This window comes from Cicer arietinum, chromosome 5 (assembly GCF_000331145.2).
Source record: "Cicer arietinum cultivar CDC Frontier isolate Library 1 chromosome 5, Cicar.CDCFrontier_v2.0, whole genome shotgun sequence".
Classification (NCBI taxonomy): domain Eukaryota; kingdom Viridiplantae; phylum Streptophyta; class Magnoliopsida; order Fabales; family Fabaceae; genus Cicer; species Cicer arietinum.
Window position 1 is genome coordinate 789176 of NC_021164.2, and position 25473 is coordinate 814648.

Below are 25473 nucleotides of genomic sequence, written 5' to 3' on the forward strand. Positions count from 1 at the left end.
ATATATAAAGAAGTATAGAAAGTAATAAAGTCATTGATTTAATTCATATTTCAGTTTTTATTTATTTCAATATTCTTACTGTCATAACAACCTTTTATCTCCTACAAATAAATATGAGAATAATAATATAATACTAGTAAAATTTATTATAAAAACAATGTATGAAAAAATGTCTGACATTACATACTTAGGTAAAATTAGTTTCTGTTATAATATTGACATACAAATTAGAACGATTATAATATACTAATTATATATTTTTTAAAAATTAACTTTTTTATATTATTTTTTTGCTTTTAAAAATGAGTTACTAAATAAGGAGTTCGACTGTTTATGTACCCAAAAAATATTTATCACTATTTAATTAATAAAATTTAATATTTTTTAGATACTCTAAATAAAAATAAAAGTAATTATAATATACTAATTATAATTTATTATAAAAATTATATATCGAACAAATGTTTATCACTAAATAATTAATTAAAATTAATTCTATTTTAATAGTATTGACATAATCATGAGAACATTTATCATACCCTAACTATAATTTTGTTCATGCTATTTTTCTAAAAACGAGTCACTAAAAAAAGTTTGAATTGTCCAATTTAAATTTGTATGAGATATTATGCAATTTAAATTTACTAAAGAGAATCATCACAATTTGTATCATGCCTTCAAAATGTATGCCTTGTAATCCAATTCAATTTAATGGATTTAAATATTTTACTGTTCGTGACCTAATTTAACAGTCATTAAAAGTCGTACTAACATTATTTATATTGTTAAATTCTACATTATAGTTGTAAATTTGAGTTAAAATTTTTTCTTCACCAAGTATATCTCTCAAATAAATACTGAATGAAATCGTACAAAAACATACAGATATTTCTTATGTCGTAATTATAAAACCCTTTATTAATTTTTTTTGTCATTTAATATAAAATCCTTCACAACATTCAATACACATAATTAATTTTTTAATAAAATATAAAAAAATTTATTTTTCATTATATCATTAATTGTAAGAGTACGTTTATAAAAATAACGCATGTTTACTCTAATGACTTAAACAAATAATATATTTTTTTTCTTTCATAAGGGTGATTTGACAAAAGAAAAAGGGTTAGATGAGTGAGTGTTGCTTATGGTATACACTTGTGAAAATTGGCGATGTACATTATTGAGATAAAAATAAAGTAGAAATATAGAATAAAAAAATCGAAGATCACTCACTATGTTGCATAAATCAAGAGACTCAAGATCAAAATCAAAATCAAAATCAAGATCAATTTTAAGAAGATTATGTTCGCGTAATGTGATGATTCTATGTCTTTTCTTTTTAGCTATATTGCCTCCAATCTTCTTCCATTTTCGTCTCCGTCGGTTGCATCAGATTCAACTCCGAAGATGCGGTTGGATTAGCAATCCTCCTCTTGTATGTGCTCACGGCGGCGATTCGTCCAACGCATCCGCTAACACCGTAAGTATTCAACAACATTCAAATTCAAGTTTAAATTGAAATTGAAATTGAAATTGAAATTCGAATGTAAGTTCAAATTGAAATTGGAATGTAAATTCAAATGAAAATGTGACTGTTCGCTCGTAGATCGCTGCATATCTCTCTGCTCTTCACTCTCGAGTTGACTGTATCGAGATTGATGTTTCTCGTTCTTCAGACGGAGTTTTGTTCGCTCTTCATGATAGGTATGCTACCTTCATCATTTTTTTTCTCTCAATTTTTCTATATATTTTTTTGGCTGGATTCAATTTTTCTTTATATAAAGGCTTTGTTTGGTAAAAAATAGTGAATGAAAGATAAACTATTCGAGTTCGTAGCGGATAAGTTAGATGATAGTAGATAAGTTAACAAATTGTATTTAAAGTGTTTAGTGTGTGTGTAATCTAGGAAGCACAAACACCTGACATGGCTATGACACAAACACTTCGACACTACTGATGTAAAAAACATACACCAATACTGATACACATATTTATTTATTAATTAATTATAATTATAATTAACATTATTATTTATAAAAGATCTAAACGGTGAATCAATATAACGTTATTTATAAAGATCTAAGTTAGCTGACAGTGAATAAGCTAAATATTGTATTTAAAGTGTTTTCTATATATGTAATGTAATCTGGGTTAAGCTGAATACGGATGGATCGTGTAGAGACAATGGGAGAGCAGGGGGTGGCGGTACTATTACGGGAAGTGAAGTGAGGGTGAATGGTTAGTGTCGAGACAAGCTCGTGTGAGAATGACGGTTACCACACAACTATATTTTGGCCATACGAGTTTATATGCTATTTGCTATATACTAGCGGTTTGGCCTTGCCAAACATACACATAATAATCTTTGAATAATAATCTACTTGTTGATAAATGATAATTCAAGAGTTTAATCACTATTCACAGGTTTGTTTGCTCGATTTATATAATTAAATTAAATTCGTAATAGAAATAGTTTAATTACAATGTAGTAAAAAAAGTTGAGTTAAATGGGATGCATTGTTGGTGTGAATTAGTTTTACACTGACATACAACGAGAATATTATAGTACCATATAAATGTACTTTATAAACGTATTATTATTGGACTTCAATGTAGTGCTTGTCCCTTTTTCTCAAAGAAAAAAATTATAGAATTGTCCAAGCATATCAAGCTCTAACTTAAATATTTGTTCAGATATTTTATGATATGATGTAACAAAGTGACATTACTGTGAGATATGATTGGAGGACTTTTACATCGTCGGTGTACGCATAATAGTCATTATATTCATAAAAATAGAACATGGAAATAGAAAATACTTTCTAAACATGAACAAGGCCTGTATTTTCCTATTTCTATTTTTATTTATCTAACTCTTAATAAAATCTCATTTCATGTAGAGGTAGCTTTATAGTTACTTTTGAGATTAATTTTCCCATGATGCAGGCAGGGATTTGCAGCGGTTGTCTGGAAACACTAGTTCTAGAGTTGGTGACATGAGCTCAAAACAGGTGATGCTGGAACATAATTTCATTTTCATTTTAAGCGTTGCTGTTTGTTCTTGTTGTGGTTTCCAATTTTGCAATCATACAAGGTCCTGCTTTCTTCTCGACTATCAACACTTTCATCGTTGCAAGCTATTTTTCATAGATGAATAACTGTATATAAGATTTTCTATGTTAAGAGTTTGGTCTCCTACCACTCTAATCAAGCTTGTTCCTACAATGTGTATATAGAAGAAAAAAAGAAAGAGATGCAATTTATATTATTGAGTTTGTCTATTTATCGCTTGTTAGCCTATGTCACTAATTGTGTTTTAAGTCATTATTCTCACTAGAATTGTTGTACTGACAATGTAATCAACCCGTCTTCACCAACACCTTTAAAACAAAAGAAAAAACCATTACTCACTTGACATTATCCCATAATGGTAGTTTAGTAATCTTATCATGATTCATGAGTGTGAAAGCTTTTCCATTGGCTTCTATCTCTATATGATATGATCACACGTGTGCATGGAATAATTTGTTTCTTTAAGACACTGATTTCTAGGAAACAACTATCACCTCTGGAAATATTTGGGTTTCGACAATGTTAGATATAAAATATCATTCATTTGTCATCATTAAATAGTTCAAACTTTTTGGATATTTCATTCTTCACATTGGTATCTGAATCATTATCGCCATGTAGTCTAGCATATGATTCTTATGTCCCTCATTACTCTATATAAAGGTTAAATTTCAAGATAAGTATGATGTGCAAAGAGCTCTTGCATGAGGGGGGTTGTTACATGAAACCATTCATGTGCCTTCACACATGGGATAATTTGTTCGTGACAAGAAATTTTGACAGTGCTCCTGTTGAATTCACCATAAATTTTGGCATGTTATATTTTTTTAAATGTTGATTAGAATTTTTCAGAGTTTGTTGGATTGCTTTTGGAAATCTTGATATTTGCATTTGCTGAGATAGAGAAACGAACTCATTGAGTAACATTGACTTAGTGTGATCTGTTTATTTTTGTAGATAAGGGAGCTTAGTGCTTCACAACAATCTATTGAGAAGATTAATGATGAAAGTATACCCACAATTCAAGAGGCTCTTATGGTATGATTCAGTAAATGCTATTCATTTTCTTCCCTAATGCAGTGGTTGATTCAAATGAGAGGATAGGAGATAACATTCTTCTTGTTTGGTTTACAGGGGGGGTGGGAGAGGGTTTTTGATGAGGGGGAAGGAATACTTTACTTTATACACCCTTGTAATCTTTCCTATTACACTCTATGTAAGGATATTTAAATTAATATATTTTAAATACATTTTGTCTCCCCTCAAATCCTTGGAGGGGAGCCAAAATTGAGTGAGCGATTTTGCTTCCCCTCACTCCAAATTGTTGAGCCAAACTAGAAAGATTTATAAAAATCTCCCCTTCCATATCCCTTCAACCAAAACACCTTAGAAAGGTTTTTTTAGTGTGTATATGGTTCCAGATTTAATACTGTTGAGTGTTGACTCCATTTTGGTTTGCATGCTTTCTGTGTTTGTATTTATATTCTGTCATTTTTGACAATTATATCATACTTCTTTTTTACTGTAGTTGCCCTGTGTTTTTTTAGTTGACTGCAAGTTTGGTAAGACAGATAATTCTAGATGTTAAAGTTGGACCCCCGTTGTATGAGAAAGGGCTTGCCAAAGATGTTCTCTCTATTGTAAGTATAATGACTCACTCCCTTCCCCTTTGTATGATAAATTTTGAAGAATTATATGGTTGTCTTAGGTATTGTTTGGGTCAGAACTAGAAGCTCAATCTCTAGCTCATGGAGAAGTTAGCTATACTTTGCATTATTATTTTTTCTTTATATGTCCCTAAGTATGGGGTTATTGAGAAGATGAAAAACTGTTAAACAACTACTCTTTAATACAAAGGTGCATATGCAAAAGTTAAATACAAGAGCTTTTAAAAAAATTAAATTGCAAAAGCTATTTCAACTTGTGTGAGAAACTATTAGTTAAAAACCTCAATGTTAGTTATTGAAAATTTATCCAAATTCCAAACTATCTCACTTCACTTCTTCGCTATAAATGTGATAGGTATGGGCCTAAGCGAGCCTATGTTCTGTTAATAGCCTAATAATAGTTCATTTGTTAGGTAATTAGGAGATAAGGCATGTTGGCTATAAATAAGTGAGGAGCCTTACACCGTGCTTGTTTGAGTTGATTTATAGATGAGATTAATTGAAGTGAGAGAGTTTTGCTAGAAATGCAATCTTTCTCTTGCTTGGAAGAACAAAGAAATAGATATGAGATAACATATAGGTGGGTCCCATGCCTTTTTCTTTCTGATCACTTATGAGAAGAAATGCAACAGTAGCCATCATTTTCTTTCTTTTTCCACATATACCCTTTAAATCTCAATGCATGCAATTAATTTTAATTCAATGTACATGTAATTTTGTTTTTCTTAGGAATGTACATTGACAAACACAGATAAAAATAAATAAATTATAAAATTAAACTAAATTATTCAATTAATCTAATTAAAGTGGATTAATAATTTACAATTACATTAAATTTCAAATTTAATAATAGAACTTTAATTAACAACTCATCACCAATCAATGTAAGGATATTTTTGTCTTTTTAAAAAATACACACACTTCTTTCTCAAACAATACCACAAATCTACTCTATTTCTCACATCTTTCTCTCTTCTCATACTCTTTCTCACTACTTTCTCTCTTTTCAATTTCTTCCCACAGCCAAACATACCTTTAGAGAGCGATCCATCTTTTAATTGTACTGACTTGGAGCCTTTTAGGCAATTGGGAGAGTCTAGAGTCTCTCGGATACTCTAGGAATAATCAGTTATTAGGGATTTTTTTCCTTATGTTTCCTATCAAATTGGTTTGTAATACCAGTTGGTTCGTAATACCCCTTATGTCTTGACTCTACTTGAAAATTGTTAGTTTCTCCACTATCATGGATGGAATCCCTCCTCCTCATGTTAGTTTATCCCTCTCTCTTTCAACATTACCTTCTCCCCTTATCGTGGCTTAACTTCAAAATCAAGTAGCACACATGATCTCTACTAGCTCCTTGGTAGCTGTTGGAGCATCACTTTAATATTGATTACATTCTTCTGTGCTTCATGGTCTTCAATTTAGTGGGTCTTTTATGGCCTTAATGGTGAAATTGGCAACTGTCATCCAGCTCCACTAATTTAAGCACTCATTCTCAGGTCATTCACTTCTCATCTCCCTCCATATCATCTCCTGTCATGCCTTGTCTCTAAAAAGCTATCTTCAAATTTCATAGCTGTTAGTTTGTTAGTTTCTTCCATTTTGATTTTCTTTGTTAGGTACTTAGTTTTTCCTCTCTTTGAACACTTACCTAAAGCATTAATAAAGATTGCTATAATATAATAATATTCACATTACAAATAGAGAAGGATAGTTTTATCTCACTTAAATGAAACTTGTACACCCCCTTGCATCTCTTCCAGCACGACCATTTAGATTGCTTGTTAGTAATCTTTTCGGTTAAATGTGTTTTTATGTTTCAGTATAATGAGTGAATTTGAGTTTTGGTCACTGTAAATTTTTTTTTGGTTTTATCCATCCAAAATCTGAAATCCGTATTTTTTTATCTCTACCTTTGTGTGACATCCTTTAATTGCTTAAGTGTCTAACAGAAGGTCATGTGGCACCCATTAATGTCTGTAATGCCGTATTAGCTTGGGACTCCCTGAAGTTTTCTATGAGTCCTACAATGAATTCTATTTATTTTCCCTAAAATAAATGTTAGGGACTAAAAATAATAATTTCAGACTTTAGATGGATGAAAATTAAAGACATAACTGGAACTGAGAGTCTGAGACTTTATAGACCAGAACCAAAATTCACTTATTTATAAGGATAAAAACATATTTAACCTTAATTTATTTTCATTCTTTTGGGATGGTGGGATTTATTGGAGTAAATCTTCAAAATATTTACTGTTAAGTGTTCTAATTATAATGCACTTACAAATTCTAATCTGAAGGACTAACTTCTTTATCAACATCAATCCAGTAAAATGTGAGAACCCTTGCCAACTTTGCACAACTTTAGGCTGCCAAAGTAGCATCTCTTGTTCATTTAACATCACACTAAGCATACTTTACTTTGTGACTTTGTGTTAATTCCTGATGGTAGAACTTCTTTTACAAGGTGCCACACACACATAGATTATGATACATCATTTAAGACATTTTCTTGAAAATATATTCCGCTTTTGTAGCCATATAATTTCCAATTGTCAATACAATATCTTTCAGGTGGAGCAGACAGAGTGCGGAAACTGCATTATATGGGCTAAAAGTGATAATTTAGTAAGGGATGTCGTTAAATTCTCATCAGAAATTGCAGTAAGAAGCAGTTCATTTTGCTCTATTTGCAAACCTTTTCATGTTTTTTTTCTATAGAATTTTATACTCATGAAAATCTGTTGTTGTCTTGAGTCTTGTGTCATGGTTTTCCTTTAATACTAAGTTTTTTCTTTAGACCTCTTTTCTATTTACAATGGCAAGAGAACAGGAATATACCATGTATTCTATACAATTGATTGGCAAGGAAACATAGGAACAAAAATTTACAAAACTTTTGAATTTTTTTTTTTTTATGAAAGAACTTTTGGAATTTTGGCTGCAATATATTTACTTATACATTTTGGCTGCAATATTTTTACTTATACATTTTGGCTGCAATATATTTTGGAGAATGGGTGAGGGCAAGAAAGTGAAATTAAGATTTATGTGAACACACTCTGCATGATTATAAGAATTGAATTTAAACCTTTACATTTTTTATGCCTTATTAACGAGAAGAAATCATTTGCATCATTATGTGTCTACAGCCTGGAATTTTATTGTAGATTTGTTTGTTTTACTTAATTTTTTTGTCAACTTCAACATCTACACAATTTAGTATGGGATGATGCAGGTTGGCTATATAGTAATGAGGGAACCTTCTACAGGGGCTAGAACAAAATTGTTGAGGATGAAAGGTGCTGAGGTTGTTGGTGTCTACCACCCATTGATTGATGAAAAGCTTATGAGAGTTTTGCACAGGTGTGATTTTCTTATGATTAAAGTGAGAAGCTATTTTGAGTAGTTTCTTATAAAAATTATTTTCAAGATGTATCTTTTTTTTTTATAAAAAATGTGATTTTTAAGTTGTTGAAAAATTATTTTTTTGATCTGTAACAAAATGAGTTTGAAATAACTTTTACTACTTTTGAGAAGGTTGCCATAAAAATTATTTTAGAAATATGAAGTTAAAATCACTTTTGGTTTAATCTAAACAAACGGGCCCTATATCTCGTGCTGTTAGCAGCTAGAAGCACTTATGTGTGGTGTACCGATCATATATTTTTCGTTGTTTGTGGTCCACAGGAGGAGAAAAAAGGTGTATGCTTGGACTGTTGAAGATCAAGAATCCATGCAAAAGCTGTTGTTTGAGCATGTTGATGCTATTGTTACGAGTAACCCAACTTTACTTCAACGCCTAATGCTGGATATCAAAACACAATGTCTCGAAGAAGGTTATTCATTACCACGCTAACATTTGTTTCAACAACATATATATATACCTGTTGTTTCAAACATCCCTTGTACCATATTCTGATGAGCAGAAAACATAATCTTATGTGTAATCTTCATTATTCTCTTCTTTATTAGTAGTACTTCATTTGGATTCATTTATAATCAAAATACATATTTTAATATTTATGAAAGATGATAGTTAAGTGCATTTAATTTTCTTGATTTCAAGTCAAAATGAAATACATATACCAATCTATCTTTGATTACAATGGTCATCTCTTCACAATATTATATAATTAATTTAAAGATATTTTGAGAATAACAATATTAATAGATTAGTTGGCATTTGCCTATATTTGAGTTCAACAAATATAGATTTTGTGCTTATAATAGAGTTTAGAGAGAGTACAAATTGACACTGTACATGCAGTCCTTGCATGATATTCTTATAAATAATGGGTTTCTTCTTATAATATATATATAAAAAACTATTTGTTTTTTTAACCAATCAAACGGTGTATTAAAATATAATTATGAGCACAAGATGTTTCTAAAATAAGAATGTACGAATACAAAATATAAAATAAACACATTTAGATACCAAAAACAAACATTAAGATACCAAAAAAAACATAATCCTGATATTAAAATAGGGAACCAAACGTCATAAAATCTTTAATCGAAATATAAGAAAAATTAGAGCAAGCATCGATTCGGATTTGACTATTATTGATTGAAACCATATCTAATTTTTTTTTTATATATTTAAGCCAACACTAACAAAGACGTTTAATTCGTTCCATTACCTCAAGAATGTTACACTCTCCACTTTTAAAAATAATAAGATTCTTCAATTTCCAAATAGCTCTACACTAAAATTCCGCATCAAGGCAAGATAAGCAGCTTTCACATAATACACACAATTAGTATAATTTTTCAATTGCCACGAATCATCGACTCGATGTTGGACTGTAATGATGCCACCCCCCACCCTTCACCCCTGATTTCCATCCCAGCCTAAACATATTTGCCACCACAATGTATTTATCCCACACCACCCCAAAGAACCGCATGAACCGATTTCGTAATGGTCCAATATCCAACCACATATCAATCCAAAACAAAGTAGTCACCTCATTACCTACTATTTTGACTAAATTGTCAGTTAATCACGAGTTCCTTACTCCTCCACCTCTCACTATAAACTCTTAATCCTTCCACCATGATGAATCTCAACGAGATCCCCCTCCCACTTTCTTGTTTACATAATCATATTTACAAGAAAAAAACCTTAAACCACAATCTACCTGTGTTAGTTTTCAACCTCTAGCACTATTTTTTCAAAAGCGTCATATTGTACACACAAATTACACACACCACGTCTAATTGCTCAGACTCACAACATATCCTATCCCACTTGATCCAATAAACCTTACGGACCTCCTCACTACTTTATCAAAAATTATTTGTTGATTAAACTTTAAAGTACTGTTGACTAAAAAAAGGTCTCTCACACTAAACAAGCAACAATTATCTTTCTTTTTTGTCTATAAGTAAACAATAACTATCTAGAGCAGTAACTAGTAAAAAGAGGGTTCATGGCACTAAAGAGTTCACCCCTTAATTTTATTTACTTAAATATTTTTATTGATAATAGTGTGATAGATCGAAATACAACAAATAAGAGTATATTAGTAGAATAATATTACAATCAATGTTTCATTAGTATTCTACAATGATAAAAAAATATCAGACAAACAAATATTAAATAAAAGACATTTAATGGAGTACTTCACTACAAGGGAGAGTACGAATAAGATGAATGGAAAATTTAGAAGTTGGTAATTTTTTGATCTGTAAAGATTTTTTTTTTAAAATTATTTTAAAATGCAATTCAATTAAATTGAACCAAATCAATTCATTTTTCAGTGATTTGATTTGAATTTCGTAAAAATAAATCGTATAAATAAAATCAAACTAAATTAAATATTTTTTTAATAGTTCATATATTTTTCTCTCAAAAATCAAAACAAAAAGAATATTTACATCCATACTTAGAAACCTATTACTTATTATAATGAAATATTTTCCTGTGTATTTTGGTATATATTAAATTTAAGTTAAAATGGCATAAGGGTTATTATTATTATTTGGTATAAGGTAGAAGGATTTATTTAATTTTTGGAATAGTTTTTCTTAATAATTAAGAGAGTTTCTTTAATAACAAATAATGAGAAAAAGGAACATATAGCGTTAGGATAAATTAATCTTACACTAATGTCAAATAAAAGTTCAATATTTAATAGTTATATTTAGATTGTAATTACAAAGTTGGATTGTACGACAAATTCTAATTATAATAGTTATAGTTATGGATGTTAATGTCAAATTATTTTACAGTAACGACATCTCTATTAAATTCAAATATATTTAAAAAATGTAACGGTATTTTTATTTTTTATTTTGAAATATTTTTATGAAAAATATAGATAACAATATAATAATACGAAAGCTTAAATATCCTTTTGGTATTCTTATATTGTCAAAAATATAAATAATAATATAATAATACTATCATAGTACAAAAATGTAAATAAACTTTTGAGCCGTGATGAGTTAGACCATATTGTTAGACCTAATTAGTGGTTGGTTAGCCTAATTATGAAATCCTATAACAACATTAATTAGTTTCCCACTAATCCTTTTCTCTCAAGTGAATCCTAAAGATATACTGTTATTGATATATTCTTATTACAAAACATATGCTATAATTTATATCTATCATATTTGAATTAGTTCATCACCAAATTCTCAATCTTTTGTGTCATAAAATTCTTTTTGTTTCCTTACAAATAACTTTCTCAACATTCAATACTACTATTATATTGTTGTTGCATGTCGAATTTTTCCCATATACCATGAAAGGTTATAAAAGAACTAAAAGGAATTGAAAAGTTACTAATAGTTTTTTATTTTGGAACCTTCATTGACTGATCTATAAGGATAAACACGAAACATGACTTTACTTTACGTAAAAGAATTTAATATTTCTAAAGCTTTTCTTTCATATCATTAAGTGTTATAAAAAAAATTATAAATTGATTTTGTTTGTTACGTAAAAAGAGAAACAAACTGAATTTCTTGTTTTTTTCTTCGTGTTATGGTCTTTTTCCTTTGTTGTAAGTGACGTAAGTGTCGATAAGTTTTTTTCCCTCAATTCTTTTCAACAAATTTATTTGTCTTATCCGTTATTTATTTTATCCTCTTTTATTAACCCTCGTAATTATTTTGTAATCACATGACAATCTATTTAAAATATTTAAAATTTAATTTAATTATATTTTAATTCTTTTAATATATAAATAAAATAAATAATAAAATTATTACAACAATAATAAAATAATTTTTTTTATCTAAATCAAATTTCACATAAATGTCGCGTTATAAATTGATGTCTAAAGTAGTGTAGTGAGTGAACTTATCTGACGAAGGCGTCCGCTCGTTAGGCAAGCTAATCAACTTTCTCACTTGTGTTCATCAGTGTCAATCCTCACATGGCGATGGAATCATCTCGCCAAGGGAGAACTCAAATTTTTATATTTAATTTAGAGATTCGTGCATCGTTGATCGGCGAAGTGGGCGTTTCACCAAACACGACTTTACGAACCTTGCAACATTTAAGCAAAATTTTACATATGAAAAGAGGGGTCTAACATATTTAGAGGCTAATGAGACAAATTATTACATCTAAGGAACACAAATTTGAAGATTTAAACTTAGAAAACAAGGTTTAGAACTTCTATTATTGATCTTTCATGTGTAGTGTAATAGCTCATCCTTTACCGTTACTGACATTGTTAATAACGACTTTCTCGCTCTTTTCCACCTAGTGAAAATAGCGAGTTTTTGTCTTATGTGAGAATTGAATTCGGTACCTAGGGGATAAATACCACCGTTCATTCATTTCCAATACCAATTGTAGAATAGTCTATCACTTAATAACAAGTATTAACTTACATGCTAAGTACTCCAATTGCACTCACATTCTGAAGAACTACATGTCAAACTCAACACTCTAATGATCAATACTTGCAAAAGTGGAGTTTGTGCTCCATAAGTGTTCCACCACTCAACTGCAATAAAAGAATCATTTTCATTATTTTTATACAGAAGTTGTCGTGTGCTAAATTTTTTAAGAAGAAATGAACTTCCAATTACTAGGAGCTAATGTTACCTTTTGTTTTATTGTTCCACCCAATCCAAAGAGGCAATTAGCAATCTTAGCAATCTTACCTCCACTAATATGTGATCATTCTCAAATTTTAGTTTTCTATAAAAATACTTCGGATTTAGGTAGTAACTTGCATCATGCAATGGATGATGGAGTTGGCATTTCCACCTTTCATCAATGATTTCAAATACATCTATGTACTTGCTTGCTTGTTCATTGAAAGTTTTTCGAATATCCTCCTTGGCCTTGATAGTTGTAACATATATGTATCTCGTTGCATATTTTTTCTCATTATCAACAAGTCTTAGCACTTGTATAAGAGGTCCTAAACCTTAAGAGTATAGATAATATCATTCCAAAACTATATCATAAGTACAATACGAGTTGTCTTCTTTCCCTTAGGATCGTTAACTGCTTTGGCCTTCAACCATTCTTCTGAAGTGAACATCTTTCTAAGGTTGGCTTTTTGATTATACAATATTTGAAAAATAAGAAATGTGGTAGCAAACCTTGTGATTCCATGTCTAACCAACTCAACATTGTCAGTGTTGTTTGTCATCGTGTTCAACACCAATGTGTGGTTATAAATGAAGCCTACAAGACTAATCCTTTTTTGAATAATTGTTTTAACCTTAGCAATCTTTTCAATATCTTCTAACGTCAGGTTTAGACAATGTGAAACATATGGAGTCCAAAATATGTATGGTCTCTTGGCAATTAGCAGCTTAGCAGCCAATACATAATTACTTCCATTGTCAGTAACCACTTGCAAATATTTTGCTCACCAATGTCCTCAACAAAATTATCCAATAGCTCAAATATCTTAATCTTAGTCTTCCTATAGGAAGAAACATCAATACTTTTTACAAACATTGTTTCCACTGGAGAATTCACCAAGAAATTTATATAAGTCACATTCTTTCTGTTTGACCAACCATCTAACATAATTGAGCATCCTAATTTTGAGTGTCGCTCTTGATGACCATTCAACAAACCCTTTGTACATTCTAACTCTTTTTCAAGGAGTGTAACGCTCAACTCCTGATAACTTCGAGGTTTCAAATGAAGACCGTAGTTTTCAACTCCTTCCAACATCAACTTGAAGCTTTTTGATCTTGCAAGATTAAAAGCAATTCAATTTGTATAAAAAAAGGAGCAATGTATTATACGGTTCTTGTTTTTGCCTCTTTGTCACAAGCATCATTTATGCTTGTTTGCCTCTTGTGTTTCCGCTATTTTTGTTCTGCTTTTTTCAGGAACATTAAATCCAAGGGACCTTTTGTCTTCTTGGAAATCGGTAAAGGTGCCTCAAATGCCCCTTTTCCACTCCAAATTCGCCTTATTTCAGCTACATCATCATTAATTTGCACTTTCAACTCATTTAATATTCCATTTTTGAGTGTTTGTTTTTCATCATAATCTGTATGCAACAATAGCTTACAACCTAGTGGCATTTTTGTGCACCTTTTAACATATTCCCTTATTCCTAATTGATGTTGTCTTGCTACACACACACACACATCCTTGTGATTAAAGGAAAATTAGTGAATTGTGGTTTCAAGGTTGTATATGTATACTTTCAATTTTTAGAAAAGTTTGCATGATTTTAATTAAAGTTTCAAGTTTATTAATTAAAGGTTAAAGTCTTGAGTTAGATTTTTTTTTTTTTAAAGATTCCAAGTTTCATGAATTAATATACAAACTTTGCTGAAAAATATATATTTTAAAAAGCATGAAAATATTTCAAAGAGTTAAACTTTGAAATTAGAAAAAATATTCATTGATATTTGGTTTTTGTGATTATGTTGTTATGAGAAAAATACTTTGATTGAATTTTTAATCTTTTTAAATTGTAGTAGATCAAATTTGTAGTTATTTGAGACAAAAAAAAGGAGTTATGGAAAATTTGAGAAAAATTTGTGGTTGTGTGAAATTTTTTGTAAAAATAATTTAAAACGTTTCAAATGATTGTTAGTGAATTCTCTGAAAAATTGAAGGATGTTGATTTCAAAAAAATATATTTTTATATGTTGAAAGTGTGTATTGTGAATAATAATACTATTAGTCCTTACTCATTGTAAACTCTTTAAGTTAAAGTTTCAGGGATTGATTTCACTAAGTTAAACACTATTCGATTGAAAGTGTCAACACGATCGAGATTTTTCGTTGTGTTTGATTGTGGTAGTGATAACAGTTGAAAAAACTATAGTTAAGGTAATGACTCCTTCCAAATTTTTAGTTTGCACATAGGGACCCTATATGTGTGAATATGTGATGATTAATATTGATGTGATTATGCATTCTTGAGTGATAATATGTGTTTCTACACGTTATGAATTTATTGATAAGAATATGTCTTGAGTATACTCTGTGCAAAAGTATTAAAAAATTATTATTTGTGTTTAATGAGTATTAAAAGGGGAGTCTTTTCATAGTTGCATTCTTGATTGATGAGGAAAAGTCAGTGTTTGCTCATGCATTCATAGTTAGTGGTGATTGTGATGGGCCACAGTGTTAGTGGTCATCGTGATGGGCCACAACGTTAGCAGTGACCGTGATAGGGATGGTTACATGAGTTGATTGGTCCATCTTATCCTTACGAGGATTTTTAGTCGTGTAGGTCTGTGATAGACTGCACTCTGGTAAATCCTGTTGATCTGTGATAGGTGGCACATCGGTAATTAATACTGGTCTGTGAGAGGCAATACAATTATGATTTACGCTCCTGGATGAGGGTTTGGAAAGTCCAGAATCATGTGCATTGACATATAAGCATTGCATTAGGGTGCTTGGAATGCAAGTCATGTTTGTTATGATATGATATATGTATATACGTGCTCTATTATTGTTTGTTATCATGTAATAATTGCTAAGTGTTTATTGTTTGTCTTTATATTAAATGAAAATTGTTAATATCGTTTGGTGAACCTTTATATTATTGTGGAAATTGGGCTTTGCCCTCATATGATACTCGAATCCATTCTACCGACTATTACCCCGACAACGAAAACGTCATTAGACTTTCCTGACTGGCACTCGCTGACTGCTTGGACATACGACCCCATCTCAAGCAGGGCTACATATACGGGTCGAGTCATAGCTCCCACTTTTAGTAGTGAGCTGTTTTGAGATTCTTGCGCCGCTGAAGCCACTTATCTCGTGGATGGACCCGACCTTTGAGGAGAATGATCCCTCCATCGCTAATGAGGAGGAAGAAGTTACTTCGAGGAAAGATATTGCGTTAGAAGGAACTTGTGCAGTGTGTGGAGGTCATCCTTGTTACTGTAGTTATTAGTGAATGATCTGATTAGTTTTTGGCTCTATAGGGTCTTAGTGTTGTTCTTTTAGTGGTTGTACTTATTTTGTTTTGGGATGACTTTATCTATGACTTAACTTGTCAGTTGACTTTTTGGTGGGTCCATGTTCCATTTTTTTGACGTGACCATGGAGGATTAGCATTCTTGGAGCAATACTTGTGTGCAAGTGTCTGTCAAGAATAGCCCATGAGTATGAGCCATGCCTGATAGGTCTCATAGCCCCGATATATTTTTTATTTTTATACTTTGGATTATTGTACCAAAAACTATCTTAGGTTATTGGTATTATATATGATGTAATTAATTACGACTCTTGTCAGTTTTGTGTTACAACATATTATTTTATTAAGTTGTTTAAAAAAAAAATACACTCGCACTTTTAAAAATTGAGGTGTTACAATCAATATTTTCGCCAGTTGATTTAAACATTTCACATGAAATAATACTATTACTCTAAAGAGTTGCATATGGTATTGCCATGGTCATTTGCAGAAACAAAACAAACGAAAAAAAACAGAGAAAAAAGGGAAGTAGAAAATAACAAAGAAAAAAGTAAGAAAGAAAATAATAAAAGAAAATAAAAACTAAAGAAAAAAATAGACAAAGAAGGAGTGAAGTAAGAAAATTAAAAAAGAAACAATAGATAAATACATTAGGTAAGAAAGTAGAAAAAAAAAAACACAGGCAGAAGTAAGGAAGAGAACTTGGGTATTTGAAGTTGGATGGCGGCACAACTTGGTGGTGTTTATAGCTAGACGGTGGCACGACTGTGTCAGCGAAGGAGAAGACATAAAAAACGAAATCTGAAGGAAGGAATAGGAAGAAACAGTACAAACTCAAAGAAGCGAAAGCGAAATTAGGGTTAAGAGCAAAAATACCAAATATATCCCATAACGTTTTAAAATTGAAGGGCAATTTTGGTTTTTCTGACACAAATACATTTAACGTTTTTTGAATTATGAGATAACGCAACCCGCGACTTGGAACTAGGGATGGGAATAGGCTAGGCCGTCCGGCAGGGGCCTATGGCCTGGCCTACTTATGGCCTAGCCTGGCCTGGCCTGTTTAATAAAAAGGTCAGGCTCAGGCTGTTTTTAAAGCCTATTTATGTAAATAGGCCAGGCTCAGACTTGTAAAAAAGCCTATTAGGTCTGACAGGTCGGCCTATATATATTTTATATGTATTTCATTCTTTATTTTTTCTTCTTCTAATTTCCATTGCACTCACTCCAACAAACATGTATGAAAACAACATATTTTTTTATAAAAATCAATATTATTTATTTGTTACTTTATATTTTATAAAAACCAATACTATTTATTTGTTATCTTTATATATATTATTAGTATATAAATTTAGAAACCCTAATTGTTTATTATTACTGAATATGAGTTTGTTTGAGAGGTAATATTCCGAGTTGTTTGAGAGGATTTGTTTAGAGGTAATATTCTGAGTTGTTTGAGAGATAATAATAGGTGCATATATATATACATATACACATTAGTATTGGTATATGGAGAATCATATAAATTGATATGTGTAGAGCATCATGTAGCTATAGATAATTGTTTATTATATATATATATATATATATATATAATTACATGTTGCATGAGAGGATTTGTTTGAGAGGTAATAATCTGAGTTTGTTTGAGACCATTTGTTTGAGAGATAATAATAGGTGCGTTTGTTTTAATAAAAAATTTATTCTTTTAAACCAAAAATCATTTTTAGGGTTTAAAGGGCGTTTGTTTCATTTTTTTTTTAAATTATTTTATTAGAAAAATTATTTTTATTGTGAATAAGGCTTTTAAATAGGCTTACAGGCCAGACCATGATAGGCCGTAGGCTAGGCTCAGGCCGAAAAAAAAGCCTATCATAGGCCGTAGGCCAGGCTTAGGCCTCAAAAATTCATCGTAGGCCAGGCTCAGGCTTTTCAAAGCCTGACCTGGCCTGACCTATTCCCACCCCTACTTGGAACGCATCTAGAACGGTCGCGACCTTGATTTGCACTGCACCGCATCGCCGTGGCAAGGTCCTACGTTGCTACACTATATCGTGATCTCACCGGGAACCGCCTCAAATGCCTACTTAGTTTGAAACTACATTAATATATAAAGGTAACATTGAAAAAAAGATAATAAATGTTGTCATATATAGTATTATAAATTGACAAATAATCTGAGACGATTAATATAAAATGAGACAAACTTGAGCAATCAATATGAATAAAATATTGACGACGGTGAATATAGGAAATAAAACATATATTTATCGTACGCTATTTTTAACTTATGCATTAACATTGGTTTATTTGGTTCATTTATATTAAGAGTAACCTTCTCAATCATTCAATACTATCATTGTATTATATTGTTGTTGTCGGTTTTTTCTATGAAAGAAATAAAATGTATTCAAAAGTTGATAACATTTATTTATTTTAAAACATTGATTGAGTGACTAAAGGGACAAACATTAGACATGGCTATACATAAAATAATTTAAATGTTTCTGACAGTTCTTTCCCATATCCATAAGTCCATAAGTGCTAAAAAAATCGTCATATATATTGATATAAAAATTTATGTTTGTTACATGAAAAAGAGAAAAGTATGACTGAAATGTTAGATTAATTTTTTAATTAATTAATTATAAATTGATAACAATAAATTATTAAGAAATATTGTTAGTTAAATTATAATTAATTATTATTAAGCATTAAATTATGTGTTGAAATTTTATTATTAAATGAAGTGTAATGAGTTGGACCATGCTTTTAGACCTATTGAGTAAGTGGTCTCTCAACTTAATTATGAAATCCTATAACAACAAAGTTAGTTTATTGCTCATCCTTCTCTCTCGAGTAAATCCTAAAAATATGATATGTTCTTATTACAAAACATATGCTATAGTTTATATATATCATATCTGTATTAATTCATCACCAAGTTCTCAACATTTTATGTGTCATGAAATTCTTTATTTCCTTACAAATAACTTTCTCAACATTCAATACTACTATCATATTGTTGTTGCATGTCGAATTTTTCTCATATCTATCATGAAAGGTTATAAAAGAACAAAAATATATTAAAAAGTTAATAATAGTTTTTTATTTTGGAATCTTCGTTGAGTGATCTAAAAGGATAACCACAAAGCATGACTTTCCATAAAATAATATAATATTTCTAAAGCTTTTCTTCCATATGAATAAGTGTTACAAAAATAATTATAAATTGATTTTGTTTATTGCATAAAAAGAGAACAAAATATGACTGAAATTCTCATGTTCTTTTTGGTGTTATGGTATGTTTTCCTTGCTTTTGTTGTAAGTGGTGTAAATGCTGGTAATTTTTTTTCCCCAATTCTTTTCAAAAAAATTTATCTGTCTTACACGTTATTTATTTTATCCTATTTTATTAATCCTCGTATCTTTTTTTATAATTACAGGACAATCTATTCCTTGTGAAAGGGATAAAGACTGCCTTATGATATTATGTTTACCTTTCTATGTGCATTGTCTTAATCGTCAATGTTTGTGCCATTGAATCGCTCTAGTTAAGTTAAGAATTAATAGTACGTTAATAACTTGTGTCAAAAGCTTATAAATTTATTAAAAATCTTAATATTGTCACTCTTATATTATAAGTTTGAGTGAAATATATTTTGTTTTTCATAATGGGAATGATTTGAGTATTAGCTTCATTTATGTTCTTAATTTGATTAGAACATGTCTTTCTTTTAATCAAAGGTATCCTAGGTTATTTTTGAAACATATTATCTATGGTTTCTCAATCATATTGATAGTGAAGTCTTTCTCATTTACTGAAAAAATCCTTCTCTCGTTTAAATTTTCAAAAATTTTATTCCATCCATATGATACCTTCTTCTTGCAAACATGAAAATATTAATATTTACAAAAAAAAAAATAAATAAAGTTTTTCGAAATAAATACAAAAGGAGTCGCAATTAATTTTTTTCTTAGAAGAAAGGATAATTACTATCATAATTAATTTACATATTGGAAAGTATTGTGTTCAAACTCAGAGCATGACATTCAATCTCACTAACAGAGCTTTGTGGGGACATACAACAATTTTTTTTATGATAAAAATAACCAATAAAATAATTGCAAAAAATATTAATTAGAAAAATACACTACACCTTTTAACTTAAATTTCAATTTTAAGTTTTTTGAGTTTCATCTAGAGATATAAAAATAAAACCAAATGATCTGATAAACTCAAATAAAAAATCAATATCAATTAAATTGATTTCTTGTGTGTTTGAGTTCAATTTGAGGCGAACCAAATAAATTCAATCTCTATCGTTTTGAGTATGATTTCACTTTATTTAAAATTGATCACCAATATCTGAATAAAATCATTAGACTATATCAGTAGTGTTATCTTAAATATTTGTTGTATTTAAGAATTTTTTTTAATCATTTACATATTATTTTTCTCATTGTAATTTAAAAGTGATTACCAAATTGTTTTAATAGTATTAAAAATATAGCATTTAGTTAAAGAAAATTTTATATTTTTAAATTAAATATCTTAATTTTTATTAATTTAAACTTGATTTGACATAACCAAATCAACATGCTATGCAACAGTCTGAGTTTAATTTTGTGAGAAAATTTGTAAAAATTCAACCAAACTAATTTTCTTTTTGATTTAGATTTTTTCCTCTCCAAAGATACAAATCAAATCAATATGGTATACCCACAACTCCATCTCTCCTAAACATGTGCAACTTTCAATTCGTCCGCGTTTTTGCAGTTGTATTTGCAAAAAATTTACATGTTTGCATTGCAAATTTACAACTTAAAATTCTAATATACAATAAAATACTATATTTAATTTATCAATAAAAATTTTAAAAATGTAAAAGTATTTATTCAAACTCTATCACTATTCAATCTAATACCTATTAGAATTTAAGCCCGAATCACAACTAAAATATTATTCTCTTTAGTTGATTATATTAAAAACTTATTTATTAAAATATCACAACCTCGTATGACATGGTTCTGATGCTCATAACTTATTACCACTAACCTAATCATAACTTCATAAATATATTAAATGCTAATCAACCGTATAAATATAATGAAACTATACAACTCAAAAATATTCATCACACTTTGACTTATCGATGTTAGAAGTGACTTTCCCTTCATTGGTGCAACATGCTTCTTGTTAGTCTTGAAAAATAATTCTCTCATTGAAAGTTTGTACTTATTGTTTGTTATTGTACATCATCTATACAAAATTCATAGGCTCAAAATTAATGGATCCATACGTGATATCTTCTCAAAAGGTCACACGTAGTAATAAGATAAAGAGAAAAAACAACATAGAAATTCAACAACATATTATTTCCTTTTTTTGTTTTTGAGTTTCGGAAAACTGTCTAAAAATCACAATTTATGCTATTGAAGATATTACCGAGTTTAGTCGCAGATTAGGCCGCTCTCTTTAAGGTATTTTGCGGCACTGCCCAAATTAGGCAAGACGTAATATCAACCGCGAAAGTTTCCAGGATAAAACATTGTATCAGAATTCTATTGCACCGTAGAAAATCGTTCTAGAATTACACCATCAATATATTGGTTATAGTCACTCTCAATATGACGATTAAAGTCACTAGTTATATATGGTACTATGACTATGTTGAGAAAAAACAGAGATAATTAGCGATAACTATCTCAATAATGCGAAATATTTTTCCCCCTAGTTGTGCAGATAAATGCCTAAACAGAAAATACAATTCCGCAGAGCAAAAATAATTGGCAGAAAATTAAATATGAGACAAACACAATTTTAACGTGGAAAACTTTCCTCAAGTTGAGAGAATAAAAACCATGGGATCTAGTCCAGTAAAAACTTCTACTATAATAATTAATGGGTACACCAGAGTCTTCCTAATAACAACAGGGAACATCAATCAACAATAACAACCTTATAACAACCTTCCACTAAAGTGGGTATGCCAAAGTAACTCTTAGAGAAGGTAAAACTACTCAGTATATTAAAATAAGAAACTTAGTGGTAGAAATAACATACTAAATTTGTAGATCAAACGAAGCAAGTTTGCTACATACCTGTTACCACCATCGGAATCAAACCCTTATTTTTCTTCTCTGACATCCGTTCTCTTTCATTCTTGTTCTTAGAGATTACTAAATCCCTTTAAGTGGCTAGTGATTTGTGTTTTAAATATTGTAATCTTTGTGGTTGCCTAAGTGGCTGGAGATTTGTGTTTTAAATAATTATTATCTTTGTGGTTGTCTAAGTGGCTGGTGAGTTGTGTCTTAAATATTGTTATTTTTGTGGTTGCCTAATTGGCCGGTGATTTGTGTTTTAAATATTGTTATCTTTGTGGTTGCCTAAGTGGCTGGTGACTTGTGTTTTAAATATCACTATCTTTGTGGTTGCCTAGGTGGCTGGTGATTTGTGTTTTAAATATTGTTATCTTTGTGGTTGCCTAAGTGGCTGATGATTTGTGTTTTAAATATTGTTATCTTTGTGGTTTCCTAATTGGCTGATGATTTGTGTGATTATTTAAGTGAGTGGTGACATGTATCTTTTTAGCATCATTATCATTTCATGACATATCATATGCATCTTTGTGGACGCTTGTGTGGCTGGTTTAGTTTTTCCCCATTGGTATGGATGACTTCTGTGTGGACGCTTGTGTGGCTGGTTATATCCGGATCATATATATTTATGAGCATGCATAATTTGCATACATTTTATTGTCATTGTTATTTTTATATAATTATTTGTTCTAAAGTGAGTTACTACTTATTATTTAGATACATTTTATAACTTTTGATACACCTTGCGAATTATAAAAATCAATTTCTCTAAATCTTTTATTATAAAAAGATTTTATATTTATATTTTATGACTGTTAATTTATTATTTGGTTTAATTCTTGTTGTGGGATGAACCGACTCCTTACACCAACATTTACTAATGATTTAAATTTGTATTATTGTCATTAATTGTGTAACCTCTCTGAATTTGAACTTTACTAATTACTCAAATTCGTATTATGTGTCATTAATTATGTTATTGTTTGGTTTTCTAATCATTCAATTTTATTAATTACTTAAATTCCGTGTCATTAATTGTGTAACCTCCATAATTTTTGTGATTAAATATATGCCTTAAATAGTAGGTTTAATGGTATTATTTTATTGCGTATTTAGTTATTTTCAAATAAGAAATCTTTATGTCTTACATGTTTTTCTTAGCAGTCTTTTTATATTATTTAAAAATCTTCTATTTAATTTGATAGATTTTACTATCTTTTTATGAGTTTTTTTCTTCTTATTTATCGTATTACTATTTTGTTTTAGTAATCTTAGACTCTCTACTTCTTGTTTACGTTAAATATTTTGTGATCTAGTTATTACTTGGCATAATTAGTTTTGTTAGTAATAATCACGAATATTACAAAATAATTTAATCTTCTACTTCATACAAATGAGTATTATTATGTTATAAAATATAATACTATATATTATTGTTGTTATCATTGTCTCTTTTATATTATTTTTATGAAACTATAAATTTTAGTTCACTTGAATTGCAAATATTTTAAAAAAAATATCATTTAATTCGATATTATTATTAGTGTTAGTAATAAATTTTCCTTTTAACTTAGTTAACATATTTTTTAATATTGCAAAGGTATTTAATAAACAAAATTGATTTTGATTTTATTTCTTAAATTAGATTTCTTAAGATAAATTTAATGTAGTTACGTTTTCTTTTTGAATTTATATACATATACAATATTTTTCTTTATTTTATGAATATTGTTTACACACTTTAAGATGAAGAGTTAAGATAGTATATTGTTGTAATTATTTTACCATTAATATCATTATTATTATTTCTATTATTATTATCTGTTAACATTTAGATTTTTATTTTATGTTAAAAGTTACATAAAAAAAAAAAGACTAAAAATGATTTTCCCTTGTCAACAATCATTGAATATTTTTTACTATAAAATAAATTTTGTCTAGTTACCTAAATTAAATATTTTACAGTATTTATTATTATAATCTAAATGCCATAAATTTTAATTGTAAACTTATGTTTTTAATTTTATCATGTTATTAATTTGAAAAGATTAGTTGGATTAAAAAGGGTTAACACGGTTGAAATGAATGGAAGACGTGACGAGGCATTCGTGCTCTACAAATGTACTAAAAGTTTTTTTTTAAGAGTGTTGAAAAAAAAAATATGATTGTTATTAAATGAGTAGGAGAGGTTAATCACGCGACTTAATTTCGAAGAAGGCGATAACAATAATTTATTTTTACTATCTTTGAAATTTTATTTTACCTATTAAAAAGTTTATCAAGATTTTTTTTTGCATTGTCTTTATGAGATAAGTTACAATATATGTGCGATATTAATAATGATAAATGTATCGAATTTATGGAATTTAACCAGATTAAATAGGTGATTTTATGAATATGTTGATTTTATTTGAATTTCAATCATTTTTAATTTCATTAACAAGTTTTAAGTGTTATATTATTATCATTATTGTGATTATTATTATTTATTATTATTATTAGTATACATTATTATTAATGAACTTTGCATATTAGTATTGCATTGTCAAATTTTATTGTATGATAAATAAATAAACACAATTAAATCAATTTCTTTATAGAAATGATTTTTTTTATAAAAGGATCTATGATATCCCTCATGTTCTATTTTCAAAATTTTTAAATATTGTTATCAACATATAATTCTAAATTTGCTGTATTTTAACAAATGACATTCTCAAATTTTTTTCTTTTGTTTTTTTATATGCTCATTGGTTTGCTTTAACTAGTTCATGTGTTTAGCAAGTAACTTTTATACAACGTAAGTTTTTACATTTTAGTCAAATTATTGTTAATCAATAAATTTTTGTAACACTAATGAGGATTCAAAAGAATTTTATTTGGTTTATTAAGAAATATGTCAATACTTGTGTGCAACTTTTCCATTTGTTTTTCCTCGTAGTTTCGAGGACGAAACTATTTTTAAGGGGTAGATATTGTAACACCCTCAATATTTTCATATATATTATATATGAATTTTTATATTTTAAGATAAAATAATAGTATTAACAACAAATATATTTAGATAATAATAATAATAATAATAATAATAATAATAATAATAATAATAAATATACATAGTAAATTAAAAATAATTTATATTTAAAGAATTTTTTTTTTAAATAGTACTTATAATTAAAAACAAAAATAATATATAAACAATAACTAAGACTAAACTAAATTTGCCATTAG

General features: G+C 28.9%; 1 protein-coding gene across 2 annotated transcripts; it reads left to right on the top strand.

Moving 5' to 3' along the window:
* The first annotated feature begins 1111 nt into the window (after positions 1-1111).
* Positions 1112-8795, top strand: LOC101504702 (glycerophosphodiester phosphodiesterase GDPD4). 2 transcript variants are annotated; one of them, XM_004499528.4, is made up of 8 exons: positions 1112-1483; positions 1610-1707; positions 2954-3014; positions 4033-4113; positions 4623-4715; positions 7322-7411; positions 7986-8113; positions 8438-8795. In XM_004499528.4, the coding sequence occupies exons 1-8, from the start codon at positions 1238-1240 to the stop codon at positions 8604-8606; spliced, it is 966 nt and encodes a 321-aa protein (XP_004499585.1). In that variant the 5' UTR covers positions 1112-1237; the 3' UTR covers positions 8607-8795. The 2 variants fall into 2 exon arrangements, with proteins under 2 accessions (XP_004499585.1, XP_027190046.1); XM_027334245.2 differs by having other exon boundaries at positions 1238-1483; positions 2950-3014.
* Positions 8796-25473: the final 16678 nt, after the last annotated feature.